This window comes from Herpailurus yagouaroundi, unplaced genomic scaffold (genome assembly GCF_014898765.1).
Source record: "Herpailurus yagouaroundi ecotype Mexico unplaced genomic scaffold, PumYag 182, whole genome shotgun sequence".
Taxonomy (NCBI): Eukaryota; Metazoa; Chordata; class Mammalia; order Carnivora; family Felidae; genus Herpailurus; species Herpailurus yagouaroundi.
In genome coordinates this window covers 47,246,622-47,268,179 of record NW_024412413.1, presented here as the reverse complement: position 1 = coordinate 47,268,179, position 21,558 = coordinate 47,246,622, and the positions used below count along the sequence as shown (strand labels likewise).

General features: G+C 40.7%; 1 protein-coding gene across 6 annotated transcripts in view; it reads right to left on the bottom strand.

The window, feature by feature from the left end:
* Nucleotides 1–21,558, bottom strand: part of PTPRB (protein tyrosine phosphatase receptor type B) — a 114,464-nt gene that overhangs the window by 63,923 nt on the left and 28,983 nt on the right. For 4 of the 6 annotated variants that reach the window (XM_040491429.1, XM_040491428.1, XM_040491431.1 and 1 more), the window contains exons 4-8: nucleotides 20,106–20,379; nucleotides 7,035–7,310; nucleotides 5,937–6,194; nucleotides 3,278–3,541; nucleotides 1,236–1,505 (exon numbers count right to left, since the gene is read on the bottom strand). In XM_040491429.1, the coding sequence (XP_040347363.1) occupies nucleotides 1,236–1,505; nucleotides 3,278–3,541; nucleotides 5,937–6,194; nucleotides 7,035–7,310; nucleotides 20,106–20,379 (1,342 nt within the window). Of the gene's footprint in view, nucleotides 1–1,235; nucleotides 1,506–3,277; nucleotides 3,542–5,936; nucleotides 6,195–7,034; nucleotides 7,311–20,105; nucleotides 20,380–20,786; nucleotides 21,312–21,558 lie in introns of those variants that run through there. The other 2 variants (XM_040491433.1, XM_040491430.1) reach the window with 2 other exon arrangements.

Below are 21,558 nucleotides of genomic sequence, written 5' to 3'. Positions count from 1 at the left end.
TCCCTCTCTCTCTGCCCCTCCCCCGTTCATGCTCTGTCTCTCTCTGTCCCAAAAATAAATAAAAATGTTAAAAAAAAAATTAAAAAAAAAAAACAATTTCTAGGATACATCTTTAAGAATCAAGTACTGGTCCCACAAAACAACAGGGAAACAAAATTATGGAAGAACCATATTGATTTTTACATCAAAGAAATTTTCTATAATTCCATTCTAATTGAGTCCCTAAATCTGTATCTTCCTTCTTTAATACACTGAAACGAATTGGGTTGTTACAGCAAAGCCTACTTCGACTTACCTTATTCACCTAGAGGTACAGTTTAAGAAAATTTTCCTGATAATTATGACAGTTATGCTGAGAGGCCTTATTGTTTCACAGTATTCCAAGTTATTTTAGGTGAATGAGGTACAAGATCGGAGAGGACATAGACACTTGTTCTGTGAAATGCTAAAAGTAGCTTGGTTTAAGCTTATATAGGTCTTTGATCATTATTTAAGGGATATTAATATCTAGAAAATGAAGATATTACTGGAAGACCCCGTTGGCAAGCTAAGGAGGTGTCTTGGTCCTTTTCTTTGACATTCTTCCAAGAAGAACATTGAATCAATGCAGTTATTTACTTATCATCAGGCAAGACTAAGAGAGAAGATATTCAAATTTCATATCAAGTATGGACATTCCATATCATAGAAATGTTAAGCTTGGAAGGGCAATTCTCTTATTTGAAAGTTGAGGAAACACACTCAAAGGGGTTGTGACTTGCCCAAGGTGTTACAGTATAGTGGTGACAGCCAGAATACCAAAACCCATGTCTCGGGATTTTCATTCTCCTCTACCCTAAAATCCAAATATATCCCTCTTCACGTTAATAACCTTTCCTTGATACATGAAATTAGTCAACATTAGGTCAAGGCAAATTAGGTCAAGTAGAAAAATTGTCAGCTGTCCTCTTTTGTGGGAAGGATTCTCAGATTGTTTTCTTCCTATTCTTTTGGTGTTTAAAATGGCTTTCTTTTTATAGAATAATGGACTTCCTACTGGAAGCGATTTTTAATGTTCTAATTTGACAAAATTAAACATTACCAAACCTAATTCAGTCTATAATAAGTCTATAATATCTCAAATTTAGGGAACACGGGGAGGCGGAGGAGGGATGATATTGACCACTATCTGTGTTACTTGGGAGAGGGACCAAGTTAAGGTTCCAACAGTCATTACCACGTTGGTATTTCCTTACCTGTCCTGCCATAGCAACGCTTAGAATTCTTCAGATTTCCACTCTCAACAGTGACTTCTACCTCATACTGTCTTCCTGGTATGAGCCCCAAGTCATCTATGACATAGTGTGTTTCCTCCTTTCCCACCGTGATGTTGAGCAGCACCACAGAATCATTGAAGAGCAGGATACGATACTGCTCCCAGTCTCCAGCAGGGGGCGACCAGCTCACTAGTAGGGACCTTATCGAACCATTGCTGTTTGCTTCCAGGTTCCCAACTTGCTCTGGAACTAAACGGTGAAATGATGTCAAAAAGGAGATTCTAAAAACCAAAAGTAAGGATACTCATTCACTTTTCATGGGAAAAAGTAGATAAGAGACCTGATTGCTGCAATTCAAAATATTTCTATCCCCTTCTAATGTTTGTGGATTGCAAGCGAGTATTCTTTCCTAATTTTGGAGGCATTTGACACTCAAGAAATGAACGCTAAAATCATCTTGGTAATATACCAGTAATGCAATTTTCTGTCACACTGTTAATAACCTAGATATAGGAGCGCTGTGTTTTCTTGATTGCACGCCAGCCCTAGGGACAGTATTGATGTTGCTTCTAATGATGTTGACATTGATGGATGTGGTTGGTGTCTTTTGGTAGAGACACTGCATGTTGTGGTCATGAAACATTCTTTTCCAAAAACAAGATTAATCTTCTTGCAATATAGCTCTGGTCTAATTATTCCTTTGCTTAAAAACATGTAAGGTCTCTCCATTAATTACAGAATAAAACACCAAGTCCTGGGTGTGGCATTCATAGCTTTCCAAGATCAGACCCCATAACCTCTGACCACTCCCTGGAGCCACCCTCCCTGCTTCCCCACTCTCCCAAATGCTGGCCTCCAATTGCATGTTCTGGAGACCTGTTAGTATCCTGGGCTCTTCTGCCTTCCTGCCTTTGCTTATGTTATTCCTTCAACCTCGAATGCCCTTTCCTCTTTTCCCGCTTCACATTTTTTAGGTCCCAGTTAAAAACCATTTCCTCTGAAAAGTCTTTACTGCTCTTCTGAACAAGAATTTTGTTCTCTTGTTTTTCTGACCGTAAGGCTCTTAGTTGGAATCTCTAACAGCACAGAGAACGGACTCTTGACTTAAACACTCTGGTTTAAATTCTAACCCCACCATTTACTGTCTGGACCCCACCAATTCATCTGTCTGAATTATCTGTAAAATGATAGTAACAGAACCTCTCTCATGGTTTTGTAGGGAGAACTTGATGAAATAACGGTGTAAAGTGTTTAGTTAGTGACTGATACATGGAAATATCAATGCAATTACTATTATTAAAATGTACTCTTTTATTTTTGTGTGTGTGTATTCTATATTTGTCTGATCAGAATGAAACTTCCTTAAAAGCAAGGGTCGGCAAAGTAAATATTTCAGGATTTGCAGGCCGCGTATGGTCTCTGTCTCATATTTGTCTTTCTTTTTCCTTTAAAAAAAAAAACTTTTAAATATGTAAAAACCACACTTAGCTTGGGGCTAAGGCAAGACCTATACAAGTATAGGTCACAGGCCATATTTGGCCAAAGGGTGTAGTTTGCTGAACCCTGACATTTTAACAACTTCCCAAACTCACCGCACAGAAATTTACACATAGGAGGCACTGGATAAATGTTTGGTTGCATAAGTTAATAAAATAATTTATGGAAAACATGATTAAGTGTTAACTGGCCCTCACTATAAGAGTTGATCAGAAACGTCTTATTCATTAGTATCAATGCTAATGCATCTACGCTACTTAAGTGCTGTGACATGAAATAGCACAGGGCAGAGCCAGTTAGGCACATCATTCAGGAACCATTCCAAACACATTTGCTTAAATAACTCAGAGGAATGCAGTTAACCCTCTGCTTTCTTCCATATATGGGGCCCTGGCCCGTAGGCACCCTCAGTCACGTAGACCATATTTCCCAAATCGTGAACTTATTTTGCCGTGATGAATGGATCTAAGATGGATCAGACAATGATTTGGACAACCAAGGAATATTCGGAGCCCTACACTCACCTGTTCTGCCCACTGCCATCTTCTGAGCAGACAATTCACCGGAGATACAGCTGATAGTAACTTGGTAAAGTCTTCCAGGGGTTAAGTCTTTGAATTGAGTTTCAGTAACCCGGGGTCCTAGTGTTCTGGATTCTTTGATAGTCCCTTTGTGAAACAGGGTAATGTTGTAGGAATCCACATTTCCAGAAGGTCTTTGCCACTTGACTTTTAGAGAGGTCAAAGTGCCATCATTTGTCACCTTCAGATTTGAGACTTCCATGGGGGCTAAATAAGAAGAAAGGAAAAGACACTTTAACTCAGGATATTGGACCAGTCTTATGGCCAGATTTTGACCTGTACTTTAATCCCTGAAAGCCGCACTCCCTGCTCAGAAGAAAACAATTTCACTAGCAAAAATAATACTGCAAAATCAAAGAAAGGCTGTCTGGCTGTTGGAAAGAGCACAAAGATTGGAGTCAGGAGCCTGGATTCTGGCTCAGACGTGGCCATTAGTCAGCTGGGCAACACTGGACAGCTCTGTGTATCTCACTGAGCCTAGGGATCTTCACTGGCAAATGACGTCTTGGAATGCTCAAAGAAGTCTGTCATCTGCCTAATTTCTTCCCATATTTATGTATTTAATAATAGCAAGTACACAATAAATAGACTGGTCAACTCATCGGCCATCACAAAATTTTGTGTGCTAAAAATATGCTATCTTTCATATAAAATCATGATAAAGTTAAAGCTCAAGAGTTGTGTCATTATTTCATCAAAGGAAAATGATTACAAAGAGAAACACTTTGGTGAATACTTTTTCTACCTCTTGGCTATGTCATAATTTTGGGCTTCACTAATAACAAAACAAAAATGTTTCATTTTAAAAATGGGCACATCACACTGATTTTGCATAAGCCAGTGATAAGTACAATTTTCTCTTGATATACATTAATAACTCTTAAGATATATGGTACTTTTAAAAAAAGATTTTATTGGGGCGCCTGGGTGGCGCAGTCGGTTAAGCGTCCGACTTCAGCCAGGTCACGATCTCGCGGTCCGTGAGTTCGAGCCCCGCGTCGGGCTCTGGGCTGATGGCTCAGAGCCTGGAGCCTGTTTCCGATTCTGTGTCTCCCTCTCTCTCTGCCCCTCCCCCGTTCATGCTCTGTCTCTCTCTGTCCCAAAAATAAATAAACATTGAAAAAAAAAATTAAAAAAAAAAAAAGATTTTATTTAAAAATTTTTTTTAACATTTATTTATTTTGAGAGAAAGAGATAGAGAGCAAGCAGGGGAGGGGCAGAGAGAGGGAGACAGAGAATCCCAAGCAGGCCATGCATGGTTGGCGCAGAGCCCAATGCGTGGTTTGAACTCATGAACCACGAGATCATGACCTGAGCCAAAATCAAGAGTCAGATAATTAACCGACTGAGCCACCTGGGCACACCTAAAGATTTTATTTTTAAGCAATCTCGTACCCAATGTGGGGCTCACCCTCACAACCCTGAGATCAAGAGTTACATGCTCCACCAACGGAGCCAGCCAAGGCTGGCCCAAGATATATGGTACATATTTGTTGGGAATGTTTATACATCTTTTGAGGTGTGATATGAAGGGTATGTAAATGTACAGGTGCCCCCAGATATCTTTCTCACCAATCTCTTGTAGTCCCAAGAACTCTCCCCATTAGAATAATTTCTAAGTCACTACATACTTAAAAGTTTCTCTTAAAAGTAGATAGTTTCTCAAGAGAGGGAATAAGTTATCAAAAGAATGAATTTATTAGACCCACCAGAAGCATTAGACTCCATTAGAATGTAAGCTCCAAAGGGCAAAGACTTTGGCCTTGTTAGACACTATTATATCCACAATGCCTAGCATATAGTTTACACTCGATAGATCCTGAACAAATGAATGAATAGAATGAATGTGTACATGAAATATTCATTAAAACTTAGCACAGATTGGGGCACCTCGATAGCTCAGTTGGTTGAGCGTCTGACTTTGGCTCAGGTCATGGTCTCACAGTTTGTGAGTTTGAGTCCCATGTCGGGCTCTGTGTTGACAGCTCAGAGCCTGGAGCCTGCTTCGGATTCTGTGTCTCCCTCTCTCTCTGCCCCTCCCTGCTCTCACTCTGTCTCTATTTCTCTCAAAAATAAATAAAACATTTAAAAAATTTAAAAAACAAAACCACTTAGCACAGATTAGTTTATCCGGCTATGTTAGGCTGTGAGTATAGCTCCTGTAGCCTTGGGTCTCAGGGCATGTTTTATTGGATACTGGGTTTAAGAAACGGCTGTTTCACAGGAGCAGGTCTTTGTATAGCACTGAGAAAGGTAATCTTGGCTCATTGTGAGTGATGTCACAGGGCAGAGGATGCTTATTTAAGAGAAGGAAGTAGGAATCCTTACCAAAGAGAACAGAATACTAAAAAGACAAGCTAAGACTATATCAGCGGTTAACTCTGTACTTGAGAATGTTGCCGAGGGCTCATCTAAAATTTAGAATAAAAGGGAATCTCTCTTTCTCTGAGTAGAAAAGTGGGTACATCTTAAGGGCCTTCTGTAACATAAGAATTTCAATTTGTCCCATATTGCCATTATTCAAATAATTTAATAATCCTTGGTTATTAAACATTTCCTTGATTTGAGCTTTATTCTTGTTCAGCTGGTTAGCGGAACTTACTCGTCCTGGCCAGTGCCCATCTGTAGTTTTGCAGCCCTGCAGCCTCAGTCACAATGGTCAGGTTATAGAGGTGGCCAGGTGTCAGTCCGTGGAAAGTATGAGAAGTAGCATGTCTGTCCACAACACTGCCATGAACTAGGGTCTCTTTATCCATGAGCGTCAGCTGGTATCTTTCCACATTCCCAGAGCCATGGGACCAGGAAATCAAGAGAGAATTGGTTTTGGCTGAAATACTGATATCTTTCACCGGAGATGGCACTAGGGACATAAAATGCATTGCCAAAGGGTCATTGATAATTTCCTTAGAGAAGACATAGACACATTTAATTCAAAATGACACATTTATGTATGCTTCTCTGTACATCTAATTTGTATAATAAGTAATGAAAACAGCACTCTTGAAATTTCACTGGAGCCTGGATTAATGCTCTTTTCAAAGTCCGCGCCTAAAGTCACATCATAGTTTACCCACTTAACAGGTATGAAGGTAATTTTTGCCAATGAACTATGATATGGCATAGCAGCAAAGGGAAAAGAAAGGGAAGAACTATGCAAGACCAAAAACAGAAATACAGCAAGAAAGCAGGAGAGAAAACGAGAGGACAGGGCATGGTGAGAAGGATGGTACTTCATGGAAGGAGGTGGAGTGTGTCATTGACATCGGGACGTGTGGGGGCAAGTAAAAACTCGTTCCGGGCGTCAGAATATTTAGGAAACGTCATGACTTGATGTTCTGAAAAGAATATACAAAGGATGAAAACACTTAAAAAATAAGTTTTATTACAAACTGGGAACCTGAGGCAGAAAATGCTGTTGCCTAAGATTTGAGTTAGAAAGGCCATTAGGAAACGCCTACTTAAGTTTGGAGAAAATTCCAGTCCTAGAGAAGTTCCAGGACTTGTTCAGAATCAACCAGCAAGCTAGCAGCGCAGCCACATCTCCTTATTTTCAGTCTAGTCTACCCACTGCACTGCACAGCATTTGTCTGTCTGTCTGTCTGTCTACTTATCTACCTATCATCTTTGGTCTGGGGGCGTTCTTACTTTTATCTCTTCAATTTACTGTATTAAATACTCGACTATCTATAAACGGTCTTACCTGTTGATCCATTGGTATAAACTGTAAGGGAACGTTTCTCTCCAGAAACAGCTGTGATGGCAATATTGTATTTATTACCAGCAGTGAGGTTAAAAAATGTATGTTCGCTCCAGGAAGTACTTTCTTGAATTTGGGTCTCCTGTATCTTGTGGCTATTGTCAAATAACTCCAACTCATAGCGGGTGACTTTTCCAGAAGAAGGAGTCCACCAAACATGCAGACTGGTTGAAGTAGTCTTCTCTTTATTCACTTCAAACTTAGCAGGAGGTAAAGGATCTGCAAGGCCAAAACCCGCCAAAGATGACATGGCTTAAAGACTTGTGCAAATACATGTTAGTTTGCTGTAACACAGATTCATTTTCCTTAAAGACTCTGAGAATCTGCTGCCCATGAAACAAATTGGCATTTTGCTCCACTTTCACACTTACCATTTCATTTAAAAAAAGAAACCCACTTAGCTACTAGTCAGATACACTTCTTTTTCTGAATAAAACTTCTTTGTTAAGAAAGTTCTGAGCTTAGAATTCCATGAAAGGTTCTATGCTCTTTGGCTTGCAAGTTTTGCACTTTCCACACACTGACAAACATCCAGGCTATGCCTGGAGAAATACCAAAAATCTTAATAGAAAATACAGACATTAGGAAATAATTTTGAAATTTGTACTGAACTTTTTTTGGTTTGTATGTTCATTTACAATGTCAGTACGAAGCCCGATGTAGGACTCGAACTCAAAAACCATGAGATGATGACCTGAGCTGAAATCAAGAGTCAGATACTTAACCAACTGAGCCACCCAGGTGCCCCTGAACATTTTATTTTTTAGGTTGTGGATTTTGGGGGTTAAGTATACATAGCGTTAGTTTTTTTTTTTTTTTTTAAAGGTTATATATTTAGATAAAGAGAGAGAGAGCGCATGTGCAAGCAGGGGGAGGGCAGAGAGAGGGAGAGAGAGAATCCCAAGCAGGCTCTGCACTGGCAGCATGGAGCCTGGTGTGGGGCTTGACCTCACGAATCATGAGATCATGACCTGAGCCGAAACCAAGAGTCGGAAGCTTAACTGACTGAGCCTCCCAGGTGGCACAACTTTGGATTGTTTTTAAATATCAGAAAACCACAAACAATGACCTGATTATGAGCCTCGCCTAGGTTTGCTCAACAAAATGAATTCTCCCAACAGCTGGGATTCCTTACATTTTCTCAACTTGCATTCTAGGACATTTTGGAGCTGCTAAAGCCTCCAGAGAAGGTAGAGAGGGTTAGTCCTGCACCCAGCTGTTCACTTAGTTTCAACTCTCAAAACCATGGGTGAGTTTGAGGAGTCCCATATCCCATTTCCTGTGTATTGAATCTTCACTGTGGAACTTGAAGTAGGATGAGCCGCCTGTCCCTGCATCAGGAACTAAGTCAATAGTGTTTGGTGACCTGCCATTCTATGATGCAGTGGGACCATCTGAGAAATAAGGCTCTCCCTACTCTGAATGCAGGGAATAGCAACATTGAGAGACATTTACATATGAGCAATTTTCAGAAATCCAACCTGGTTCTTGATCTAGAAAGTCGGATCGAGATATTGTAGGCTAAAACTCAAAGCCAGGTCAGATGTTTTAGTGGCATGGCTATAGAGATCTGAGTTCTTCCCTACACTTGGCAAATTACATTTTACTCATGAAACCTCTGAAACTTTACTCTGAAACTTCAGATCCTAGAATCTTCTTAGAACAGTATATGTTTTAAGAAGGTGTTTGCTTGTGACTAACATTAATACAAATAGGAACAAGGTGGTCTTAGTCTATATCGACAAGACATTTATGGCCAGCCAACTCAGAAGACTATCTATGGGTCACCTACAGATACCACACGTAAGCTAAATACAGCCTGTGGTCAGTCTAATGTCTTTTCATGTGTGTGTTTTATGCTGTGATTTATAGGACTACATCGTACTGCAAAAACAAACAAACAAACAAACAAACAAAAAAACCACAAGCCACCTAACATTTTATAATACAAGAACTAATAATAATATAAATGTCAGTTGACAAGGAAGCCAAGGCATCAGTAACCCAGAGAGCCCAAAGCGCAAGTTGTGTGGTTTACACCCAAGCACAGCAGAGGTTCACCCAAAGGGTGTAGGCTCTGTAGTTTGGCAGCCTGGACCTGAATCAGGTTCTCCTTCATTGTAGCTGTGTACTTCAGGTAATTCCTTAACCTCCCCGCGCCTCGCTGTTTCATCCGTGCAATGCTGATAATAATACTATCTTTTTGGCAAGATAGTTACGAAGAATTAAAATTTTTTTTTAAGTTTATTTATTTATTTTGAGAGAGAGATAGTGTGACTGGGGAAGTGACAGAGAGAGGAAGAGAGAGAATCCCAGGCAGGTTCCATGCTGTCAGCACAGAGCCCAACATGGGGCCCAAACCCACTAAATCAGGAGATCATGACCTGAGCCGAAACCAAGAGTTGGACGCTTAACCGACTGAGCCACCCAGGTGCCCCTGTTTATGAAGATAAAATTGAGGGTTTTCTCTAGAGCACTCAGAACAGTGTCTGGCACATAGTAAGTATTCATTGTTAGCTGCTGTTACTATTTCTATAAACAGGAGATCTTGTCATGGAAGCAGAGAAATGCAGTGGCAGAGAATGTGGGCTTTGGAGTCCGACGGAACTTAGTTCAAATCCTCGGCTCCATCATGTATCAATCAGAAGATTTTGTACAAGTCGCTTAATCCATCTAAATCTCTGCTTTCCCATCTGTCTGGGGATTATAATAATACCTACATTCTCGGATGTTTTGAGGTGTAAAGCAGGTTTTACCTGGCACAGAATGGGCACTCAATATAAACTTACACTTGATCATAAAAAAAGTTTCCTCTGAATCACTGATAAAATGGAGGCAGAAGTAGAATACAATTTTTTAAAACTAAACTAACAGCCTTACTTGCCTTCTTCATATAAAAAACTTGATACAATCTTATCAGTTAATTCCCATGACCTAACTTTCTCACCATTAAGATAAAATAAAAAAATTCCCAAGATGATTCTAGTTTATAGGTTCTTGGAGAAAAACTGTAGCTTTTTTTCGCCCCCCTGGCAATATTATTTAAATTTCCTATCCTACATAATGGTCTATAATTAAGGACATCTTAACAAAAAGAATGAACATAATTTCCGCTCACAGAAAGTTTTCTGTTGCCTGGCAAGAATAAGGCACTTCACTACCAGGAGATTCTGGTTCCCAACGAAACTCAAGAACAACCTTGTCATAGTTGAGATGACACATTTTTGCTGAAGAGGCATTTTAAGGACAAGGATGCGAGGGACAGCTGCTTTCCAGCGATAGCTCAAAGGAGATCAATACTGTCATCTGTCTCCAAGCCAGATGAAGGTTAAAGACAATAATGGTGTGATCAGTATCATCTAAACCACATATAATCTGCAAAATATAAGCTATAGAAATGAATTTTAAGGTTGCGTGCCTAGAGGGTGAAGTTCAGAAATGCAGGCTTTATCTAATCTCTCTGAGCCAGAAAACAAAACAGTCAATCCTTTGTACATCCGCTAGAACAAAGGAACAATGAGACTGGGAAGTGCCTGGGCTGCGAGAACCTGCACTGGAAACAAACACTTAAAACCCCATTTATACCGCGATAAAGTCCTGTGCTGGCACTTGTCCACTATTGCCCCAGATGCTGCAGAAGTTAAATAGTTTTCAGACTGCTTTTCAATCTAAGCCCGAGAAAAACTGCTGTATTAAAAAGAATTGTTTTTCAATATTTTATTAGAAACAAATTAAGATACTTCCAAAGGGGTGTTAATTTCATATATATATGCAAATGAATGTCACATATATACATATATATGAATGCAAGAGAGAGATTTCTAATGCTAGTTGAAAATTTAGTTATATGTATGTAATCTTTTGATCATGTGACAGCTTGTATGTAATTAGAAAACCCTACTTGACTTATGTAATTCATGCTGATGGCTACAGGTATCAGTGCACACATATGTGCATTTATAGCCTTTCTGGTTTTTCCATGTATCACTCTCATATATACAGTAACTAGTTAAGTTTTATAAACTACAAGAACAGTCAAAAACCATAAATCAATAATTTCATCTTAATATATCACAATTTATCATTAGCTATAAATTTAAGACATCTTTGTACTTCTTAGTTGCAAACAGACCTGGAATATGGACAGCCAAATGTTCTGTGATACTCATCTGTTACATTTGAATGAATCTGTCAGTAACAGGAAGCCTGATAATTTCTAAGTGGGCTTGATGTCAACCCAATTTTTCTGTTCTTAGAGGAAAAGATGAAGTTTAGCTAAATTTCTGTACCAAAATGAATTCTTTGTTTCCCTTTTTAAAAAATGGGACTTAGGAAGAAGGTGAAACTCACATATAAAAAATGCAAGTAACAATACCTCCCTAAAAATTATTTTGTATGGCCACTACAACATTATTATCTGTTGATATAGGAATGTCCAGAGTGTTTAGAATTTGAAATGATAATATTTATTTTGGAAATAAATTCAACCTTAAAACAAGAGTGCAGGCAATCCCAGGTTTAGTACCAAAAGCTTTTCTTGAAGTCACGATAGTATCACAGTGTATCTATGTAAGATCTGGTCATTTACAATGTGCTTTCTCAGTTGGAATAGGAAGTCAGAGATGTTAAGTGACTCATTTATATCATCTAGGTAACAAGTAGTACAGCTGAGATTCTAACACCTGGCTGCAAGTTCCTTCTAGCTGTCCTAGGGTGGGCAATGTCTTGAATGCATATTCAGTAAAATAACAAAGCAATCAAACCAGATGTCTATGGAAAATAATAGGTAAACTTACAGAACTTCCATTTGGTGGCTTGAGTATTGTGGCCGAGATAAAATGAATAATAACACTAACCACACCTAAATCTAATTCTGTGGCTATAAAAGTTATACTGATTTTTTTGAAAAATAATTTTTCTTGATTGTTCCTTTTGTTTCCCTAACCTTACTGTTTTTACCTGGGTTCTCAGTGCTTGTGTCTGAACTGCTCCCAGAGTTTTCTGGGTGCCTTCTTTATTTCCTGTCTTTCCTCTACGGTTGCCAAATAATCTGTCTATCTTCCCCATCACCACCCTCATCCATCTTATAGCACCAAGATCGTTTCAGGAGATGAAGTTTAAGTTTCTCCATAGGGACTCAGGGTCTCTGCCAATAGGATACCATTCCCCACCTCTCCACCTTATCGTTTACCACCCACTAACTCTAGGCAAAGAGATCTATCTTTTTAGTAGTTACAGGGTCCATTTCTGTATCTTCACAGAATTGGGACACTATTTAGTTAAAAGCAGGGTGGCCAGGAGACTGTAGAACAGAAAATGGAATGAACACCAACTATTCTTATTAAATAATTGGGAATTTTCTCATGAAAGTCAAGGGTGGCACCAAAAGCCACAGAGCATCCCTTGGTGCAGGTTTTTGAAAATGAGCAGGAAAACAAAATGAGAAAGCAATTGCTCAGAATCTGTGGCTCATTACATACATGTATAGAGAGGTAATTCTCTTCTACCTTGTGGTTGTTGCTGTATGACTACTGTCAGCTTCCCGGCTTATTTTAAGAGGATATACTGTATTGTGACAGCACATCAGAGTGACATGCATTTGACTTTGTCAACTTTACACACTAGACATGAAGTTCAAGCAGTAACAACTTTCCAAGTTTTAATAGCCCTGAAAGGGAAATCAGAGCAGTGTTCGCAGTGATTTACGTCGTCATCAACGGCAGTGCTGGGTGCCAAGATACTGTGAGGGACATCGTATTTGGCCCTAGGTACGTTAGGTGGTAGATGCTCTTCTGAGAGTCTACAGTCTCTCAGGCACTCAAGACGTATGTGGAAAAGGTAAGCAAAAGGTAAATAATTAGGGAGGGTGACTTTGATGTCAGACTAGACTTGGGTCCAAATCCCATCACCGTCACTTACAACTGTGACTTTAAACAAAAAGTTGTTTAAACTCACTGATGCTCAGTTTCCCCATCTGTGAAAGAGAAAAACACCTCCTTTACAGAGTTGTAGGTGGTAAGAGGTAATGGAGAGAAATGTTAAGTGCAGCCCCGGCATGTGGCGAGCTCTCAGTAAATGGTAGTCGGTATTAATGTTGCTGCTTTTCTTGCTGTTAAGAGCGACACAGGCCAGGGGCACGTGGGTGGCTCAGTCAGTTGGGTGTCTGACTCTTGATTTCGGCCCAGGTAATGATCTCATGGATCACGAGTTTGAGCCCTGCATTGGGCTCTAGGCTGGCAGTGCAGGGCCTGCTTGCGATTCTCTCTCTCCCTCTCTGCCCCTCTCCTGCTTGCACATGCTTTCTCTCTCTCTCTCAAAATAAATAAATAAATCAACTTTAAAGAACAATTAAAAGTAATAGTAATAATAATAATAATAATAAAGAGTAACACAGGACAGCAACAACACTAAATGTGGAAATGGAGACTGATATCTAAGGGCTAAGGTCTCAGAGGTTGGCTTTATGAAGGAAATGAATATGAGCAAGTTGGGAAGGTCAAAGTAGGACTTAGAAATCAGAGAGAAGAAAGGGTGTTACAGAGTGAGAGAACAGGTTAAACTAAGGCACTCCTAGTGAGCACCAGAGAACCATGCCCCTGCTGACATGTGAGGGTGCCCTGACAAGCGATGGAGAGTTAACACTGCCATCCGATTGCTATCCTTCAGCAGCCCCACTCCAACCCTTTGATATTAACAAATGAGGCTTTCTCAATATTATCTTAAGTGCTATATAAATGCTGCATAAAAAGAAGTCCCTTGGCCTTTCCTTCCAATCAGATTGCTGCCCAGAAGCCTCTCCTAGGTAGAAATTCATGAGCTATCACTTCATGCATGCCTCCAAACCTGGACATGTAGCTAGTAAGGAATTATTTTTAATGCTAGGTACCTAAATGATATTGTGGTTATGTTAAAAGGAATCCTTTCAGAAATGCATACTAAAAGATGTATAAATGGAATCAAATGATGACTTGGGTTGCATCAAAATGATATGGGGTGGGGGAGTGGGTGGAGCTATAGATGAAATAAGATTGGCTATCAGTTGGTAACTATTGAAGGTAGGTGATGAGTACATGGTAGCTAATTATATTATTCCATTTACTTTTTTACATGTTTGAGTTTTCCCATAAAAAAGGAAGAAAGCAAAACCAAAAACAAAAATTCCTGGAAATCTATATGTAAACCTACCATGTTACCTTTTTTTTTTTAATTTTTTTTAAATGTTTTTATTTATTTTTGAGACAGAGAGAGACAGAGCATGAAAGGGGGAGGGTCAGAGAGAGAGGGAGACAGAATCTGAAAAAGGCTCCAGGCTCTGAGCTGTCAGCACAGAGCCCGACACGGGGCTCGAACTCACATACCGCGAGATCGTGACCTGAGCCGAAGTCGGAGGCTTAACCGACTGAGCCACCCAGGCGCCCCCTACCATGTTACCTTTAATTGCATGTTATATGTTTAGGGACATATATTCATCTTCATTTCTGTACGTTCATATACATTGAACGGGCTTGATTTCTTTTACAAAGTCAGAAAGGTGTCAATATTAGCCATTAACCCTCAGGGGTATTCCAGCAAACTGATGTCTGGAAATGGAAGGTGAAAAAATGTTTCTTTGTTCTTCTCTTATTCTGTCTGACAAATGAGATTTTATGTCTTTCTAGCTAACCTGTAGAATGCCATGCCCACCAATAGACTAATGGAGGGACAAAGTCAGACTAATGGAGGAAGCTTCCTAAACACTCAAAGGAAGATTAAGTTCAGAGAACTAGGTTGGTTCATTCCATGTGCATAGCTCAGCTTGACCTTAGAATTCCTGAAATAAATAGACGGCCCATGGCTGATTGCTAAATATTGAAATCCATCACCAAAAGTTCCACACAATTAAAAAATCAATAGCTGTTTATAATTTCTTCACACTAAAATGCTTTTAATCATGATTCCATCCTTGTGTAGGCTAAATATACATAGATTTAAGGTATTTTGTAATGTATTTTTTCTTCCTTAAAAGTTGACTTGAAAAGTAGTAACAATATTATATGGTAATTTGAAAGAACTAATACCAACTTAAAAATCATATCCTTTCTGCAGAGTAGTGGAAAGAATTGGAATGGAGTCAGCAAATGAGTGTTCAAGTTCTGGGTCTATTATATACTAGCTGTGTGACTTTTAATTCTCATGAATATCCGTCTCACCCCCAACCTTAAAGTAATAATAGTAAACTTACTATGCACTTAGTATGTGACAAAAGTATTCTAGAATTTATGTACGTACCAAATAAAACCTCAAAATGACCCTATGAAGTAGGTGTTATTTTTATTAACATCCCCATTTTATAAGTTAGGAAAAAGTCCTGGAGAGGTTAGTAACTTACTCTAGGCAACTTGACTAGTAAGTGATGGAGGAGGCTGCCTTTAAACTGAACTCTCAAGCATTATGCAATCTACGCCTTCACAATACTCCCTAAAAATAAAATTAAACAATATATGGTTAGTATAATATATAATTTATACTCTTTTAAACATTTTCAAACATGTTTGTTTTTGAGAAAGAGAGACACAGCACGGGCAGGGGAGGGGCAGCGAGAGGCACACATACACAGAATGTGAAGCAGGCTCCAGGCTCTGAGCCGTCAGCACAGAGCCTGACACGGGGCTTGAACTCATGAACTGTGAGATCATGACCTGAGCCAAAGTTGGACACATACCCAACTGAACCACCCAAATGCCTCTAATCTAAATATTTTATACTCTTATCTACTAAATATAGTTAGTAAGAGTCTTTTGTGTACTATAAAAGCACAAGACAAATATTAGAGTATTATTTTCTTCCTGGGAAAGATAATAAATATTCTTAGGTATTATAGATTTAGCCATGCATAGGGAGGAATGGTACCAGAATCTTAATGCCAGTGAATAAAAGAAAAACTATGTCAATAGCTCTTGAACTTCATTGTACACTGATTCACTGTGATATTTGTTCAAAATCAGACACCCTAGGCTCCACTCCTTCTAAATTTGTTACATGTGGGGTAGAAGCCAATAATATATGCTTTTATAAGAGGCTCTGCAAAAGATTTTGATGCAAGTAGCTTACAGACATTATTGAAAAGTATTGGCTGATGTTTAAAGCTCTGTAAGTGTATGGACTGAATTGTGTCCCTCCAAAATTCAGGTGTTGAAGCCCTAACCCCCCAGTACTTCAGAATGTGACTGTGTGTGAATATAAGGCCTTTAGCAAGGTAATGAAGTTAAAATGAGGTTGTTAGGGTGGGCCCTAATCCAATATAACTGGTGTCCTTAGAGAACACGGACACGGAACAAACATGAGAAGACACGACAAAAAGGTGGGCATCTGCAAGCCAGTTAGAGATTCCTCAGAAAAAAAGCTGCTGACAACTTGGGATAGGACTCCTGGCCTCCAGAATTCTGAGAAACTACATTTCTGTCATTTAAGGCATTTGGTCTGGTATTTTGTCATAGGGTCCCTGGTAAAAGTAAAACACTGTGAAGTGAAAATAAGTAGCTGATATGGTGATTTGGTGATTAAAGTTCCTGAAGTGTACTAAAGACAAATGAATTAGCCATATTAAAAGAGCTCATTGTTTTTCACTCTTTGTTCTAGGCTGATTATTTAGTAGCTGAACCTGACTAACAAGAAGGCGTGTGCTAGTAAGATATTCTTCCTATAAGTAAAGTTCTCTACTACTGGACTACTTCCCTAAGGCTCTATAACTATCTATAACCCAACAGATCATATTTTTAGTATATATACATTCTCCCACTGAAATATTCATCTCTTTCATTCATATCTATCTATCTATCTATCTATCTATCTATCTATCTATCTACTCATTCAGCTATCCATTTGTTCATCCATCTATCCATCCATTTAATCAATATTTATTGAATACGATGTGCTGGTTGCCATTTTAGATACTGAAAAACCACTTCTTATTTCTGGGAAGATAAAAGCCCCCAAAAAGTTCTGAATGAAAACTCTACAGTTTCATTTAAATAAACTCAAGTGCCCTTAGTATGCATTTAAGTACAGAAATAAAGAACTGGTCCAGGGGGATTCCAGTGGATTGGTATCTAAAAGGAGAGAAACTACAGCTTAGCTCTAGAGAGTTCTAGGCAGACCGGTTTAGCTTTGCCAAATCTTCCAGTGTTTTGAGGGAACCTTCAAAAAGCTGGTATTTTTGTAAATTTGCCATTTATAGTGCTGGTGAAATAATCTGGATTTTTCAAAAACATTACGTGAGCCAAATGAAACAAATGTATTATTTAGACACCTAGACACCCCTAAGGGCTACCAGTTTGTAGCTCTCTGCTTAGACTCTGAGGACACAGTGTTACAAAAGTGTTGGAATTTTTCCATATCTGTTGTCTTCATTATTTGATTTCCAGTGAATTCACAACTAAATAAGTTGGCTTTCAACTTATTATGGCTGTTGCATCAACCATTTAATGACTAAAGAAACCCGAGAACTGCCTAATGTCTTTTCTATGATTATGGAAGTGTGGGATCCACGAGGCAGGCAAGGTCTTCATCTGGGAAAGAAGTGATGAAGCTCTGTTCCTACCTTCATCATGACCTTCTCCAGCCTCTGCACAAGACTGCAAGGGCTGGGACCACGTTTTGTTCAGCATCCTTATAAGTGCACCAGTCACTACTTGGCATGATTCCCTGCAGGATCCATGCTTGATAAATGTTTGCTGAATCCACGGATGTTCTTCAATTCTGACTTAAAATCTGGAGTGAAAACTGATTGTTGCTGAAATAGTTCCCATTTAGTTAAAACTTTTTTATCTTTACGGTCATGTCTACATGACAATAAATTAGCTATTTTAGACAACTCCTCAGGAAAAACAATCAGACAAATCACACTTGGAATGATACAGAGATCATCTAAGCAACTGTTGTATCTCTAGTCAAATCATGTCTTGTTCTCATTCTATTTTATTCTAGACTGAGAAGACAGGCAAAATGGAATAAGGAAAGACCAATACATTTTGAGTAGCTTTTTTTTGATTGAAGTTGTATCTCAGACTTCACATTACCCTACTAGTTGGTCCTGCTTTACTATCAGTAAAATAGGATTTGTAGAGTTCATCTCTATAGCCTGGCAATTTAGAGAACTACTATACTTTCTCTCAAATAAATGAAAAATTCACATGTGTCCTTAAAATATAGAAAGCACCAATGACAAAAAACAAGTAACAGGCAACCAAAAAAATCCTTCCTGGAAGATTTTAAAAATATCTTAAGTAAAAAATGTTTATGTAAGTTAAGTTATTTTTAAAGGGTAGAGAATCCTAAGTCTTCTACCATTGTACAAATAAGTATGGGGGGAAAATATTATTATATAAACATCACCTGCAAATTTCATTCTTCACATGTATCAGGGAGCTCATAAAATTTGTGGTGAAAAGTATATTTGTGATACTGTAAAAAGTAACTCCTTAAGAAAAATGATGAAAGCCTGAATGCCAATGGAGTCTTTTTTTTTTTTAACTCAACATAGTCAATAAAATGCAAATATGTCTTACATTTCACAAATGTCTCTGGACTTGGAACACCTACATGCATAATTAAACTTGGAGCGCATTCTAACTCATAACACCCACAGTGAGTCCTTTTCCTATTTTTAAAAATCGTTCTGCCCCATTCAACAGACATCTTAGCAAATGCAGTATACACATCTGGAAGTTCTATGCCATAAATGTCACAGTGTTAGCAATCTGAGTGTTCACAAAACCATCCTCACAAACTGAGACACCAACAACTTTATGACTAAAACCCCAGCCCCTTAACGTCTGTAAAATGTTCTCATTATATGGTTGATTTCAGTCTTTCCTGCAAATCTCAGAAATTATCTAGATGTTTCATCTGAAGCAAGCCAAGTGATGTAACTGGGCATTCTTAATTTTTCTTTGAAAAAATAAGAGAGTTGATATTTGACTGACTTATTACACGAATCCAGCTACATTTCCTGACCCAGCTGTAGCTGCCCTGAGAGCTGAAAGCTCTCACACATTTTTAAAGAACTGTAGCTCAGGAAGTAACCTTTGTTCAGGTTGACCATGAACTAGGAGTAAGACAACACATTTCTACAATTTGACTTCCAGAAATTTTCTGTGAAATTGACCTTCCCGGATAAAAGTTTAAAGTTTCACTGGTGCAACAAGTAAAGATATTGTTAAAAGGAGGACTGATGACGTCATCAAACAGCCAAGTTGTTAGAGAATTTAGAGCACGGTTACCGGGTAGCTGAGAGGAGTAAGGAGGTAAGTGCCAAGTGCTTGGCACTTGGTAAGAACTTGGACCTGAATGACCAAGCCTGACACTCTTATTTTACAGACAAGAAAACTGAGGCTGGAGAGATATACTCTTACCATTTATTCCTTGCGAGGGTTGCCAAAAGTGTAAGGAAAAGAAATGATTTGAAGCCCAGAGTAACTGAAGGACTTTCTCTGATATTACGCTGTTTTAGTTATTCAAGTTATACAAATTAATTTTCATGCCCTTGTTTGATGGGATTTTTCCAATTCTCCCCTATGAATGGCTCTATTCTACTCCTGAAGATTTTATGTCCTGGTTCCAAAAATAAAACTAAGTTGAGGGAAGGCATATCCCTAATCACTGCACTTCCATTATTTATTCTAAAAACATTAAGTTAAAATTATTCCAGGGCTTGACAATTTAATGTGATGGGAGCTCAAACCACATCATTTTAACAAATTTAACAAACTCCCCCCACAGCCCACAGCTCCTGTCTGCTGTGCTCCCCTTCAAAGGGCTAGTCCGCTGTCTTCGGCACTAAGGAAATCTCTCAAAGTCAACCAAGCTGCTTCTGGCCAGATCTGAAGAAACTAGAAATCTTGGTCAATATTGATCTTCACAGGTATTTTTACCTTTAATTTTTGTCTGCCTGGAACTCAAATGAAACACCATCCTGAAAAGGCAGGGCTCAGCCCAGAGTGGCCTGGCTGCCCATCTGCACCTGTCGCCCCTTACCTGTTTGCAAGACTACAGTTCTCTCTTCTCTATCCAGAGACACAATCCTGAAGTTATAGATGGTTCCCGCTTGTAAATCCTTGGGGTAACATCCATAGGTGATGTTGTCTATCCGCGTGGGGTGGCACAATGCGACCCCTGACATGTCACTGCTATAGATGAGGCTGAAGTTACAGGGTGACCCCAAAGTTCTCCACTGGAGAGACACGGACCTGCTGGAGACCTTGGACTCTGTCAGGGTGACGTTACATCTCACTGGCTCCCCCAGACCAGCCTGCAAAGGAACCAGAGGCAGGTGAAGCCCACAGTCTAGACTGCCCAGGAACTTGTCCACTGCAAGGTCGTTAAGCCGCCTCCTCAGCCCTCAGCCCCAGCCTCGGCCCATCCCTTTGCCCTCCAGCCAGAGAAAAGGCCCGCGGAGAAGGTGGGTGGCAACTTTCTCCCTAGCTGCTCTTTCCCGGGAACAGCTGGAGAAAGAAGGTGGCTTTTGCGCCTTTGAAGTAGTGTGAGCTGTCAGTCCCGGCTGGGGGCTCAGAAGAGGATCTTTCTTCCCAAAGGAGAGGAAGAAATCCTGCCGTCTCCCTCTGCAAAACACAACCCAGGCGACTCGACAGCGGAGTGGGACTTTGGTCGTCGGCGGGGAGGGGCGCGTCCGCCCGCGACCCCTGTCGGGCCACTCACCTGCAGCAGGCTCAGCGCGGTCCACAAGGCCAGCCCGGCTCCATGGCTCAGCATCGCGCTCGGCGGTGACCACCCGGACTCGGCAGAGGGGCTGGGGGCGCGGGGCAGCCCCGACGGCCGGCGCGAGGGGCCACCTGTTGCGAGCGCTCAGCGCGCCCCGCGGGCGCACCGCGCTTTCCTCCCGGCTGGCGACGCGCAGGGGCCGCCGCTGCTGCCGCTGCTGCTGCTGCCGCCCCGGGCGGGCTGCGGACGCGAGAGGCGGCGGGGGCAGGCGGCGCGCCGCCCTTCCCACGCTGCCATGCTGACCCGCGCTGCCTCGCCCCGGGCCCCGGCCGCGGACTTCCGCAATCAAAAGGCAATTTCCTCGTCTCCCGGCAAAGGAACAATGCGCCGGCGAGGGAGGGAGCCCCGAGGAGCCAACGCCCGAGGCTGCCACGAGGGCCCCCCCCGCGACGCGGGCCACGCTGTCTCCCACCGCAGCCCACTGCCCCGCGCCGCCGCCTCCGCGGCCCAGGGGTCCCGTCGGGCCCCACCGAGCTCTGCCTCCTCCTCCTCCTCTCCCGGACTTTCACTTCTTTCCCACCCAGTGGCCCTCCTCCCTGCCGTCGTAGCCAGGATCCGTACTTGCTCCCTCTCACTTTCCAGCTCCCCCCTCCGCCCCCTACCTCCCTCCACGCCCAGCGCCTCCCCCCTCCCTATCTTCCTTCCTATCTTCCTCATCTGCTTTCTCCAGGGCCTCTTTTCCCAGGATTAAACTTGACCACAGCAGATT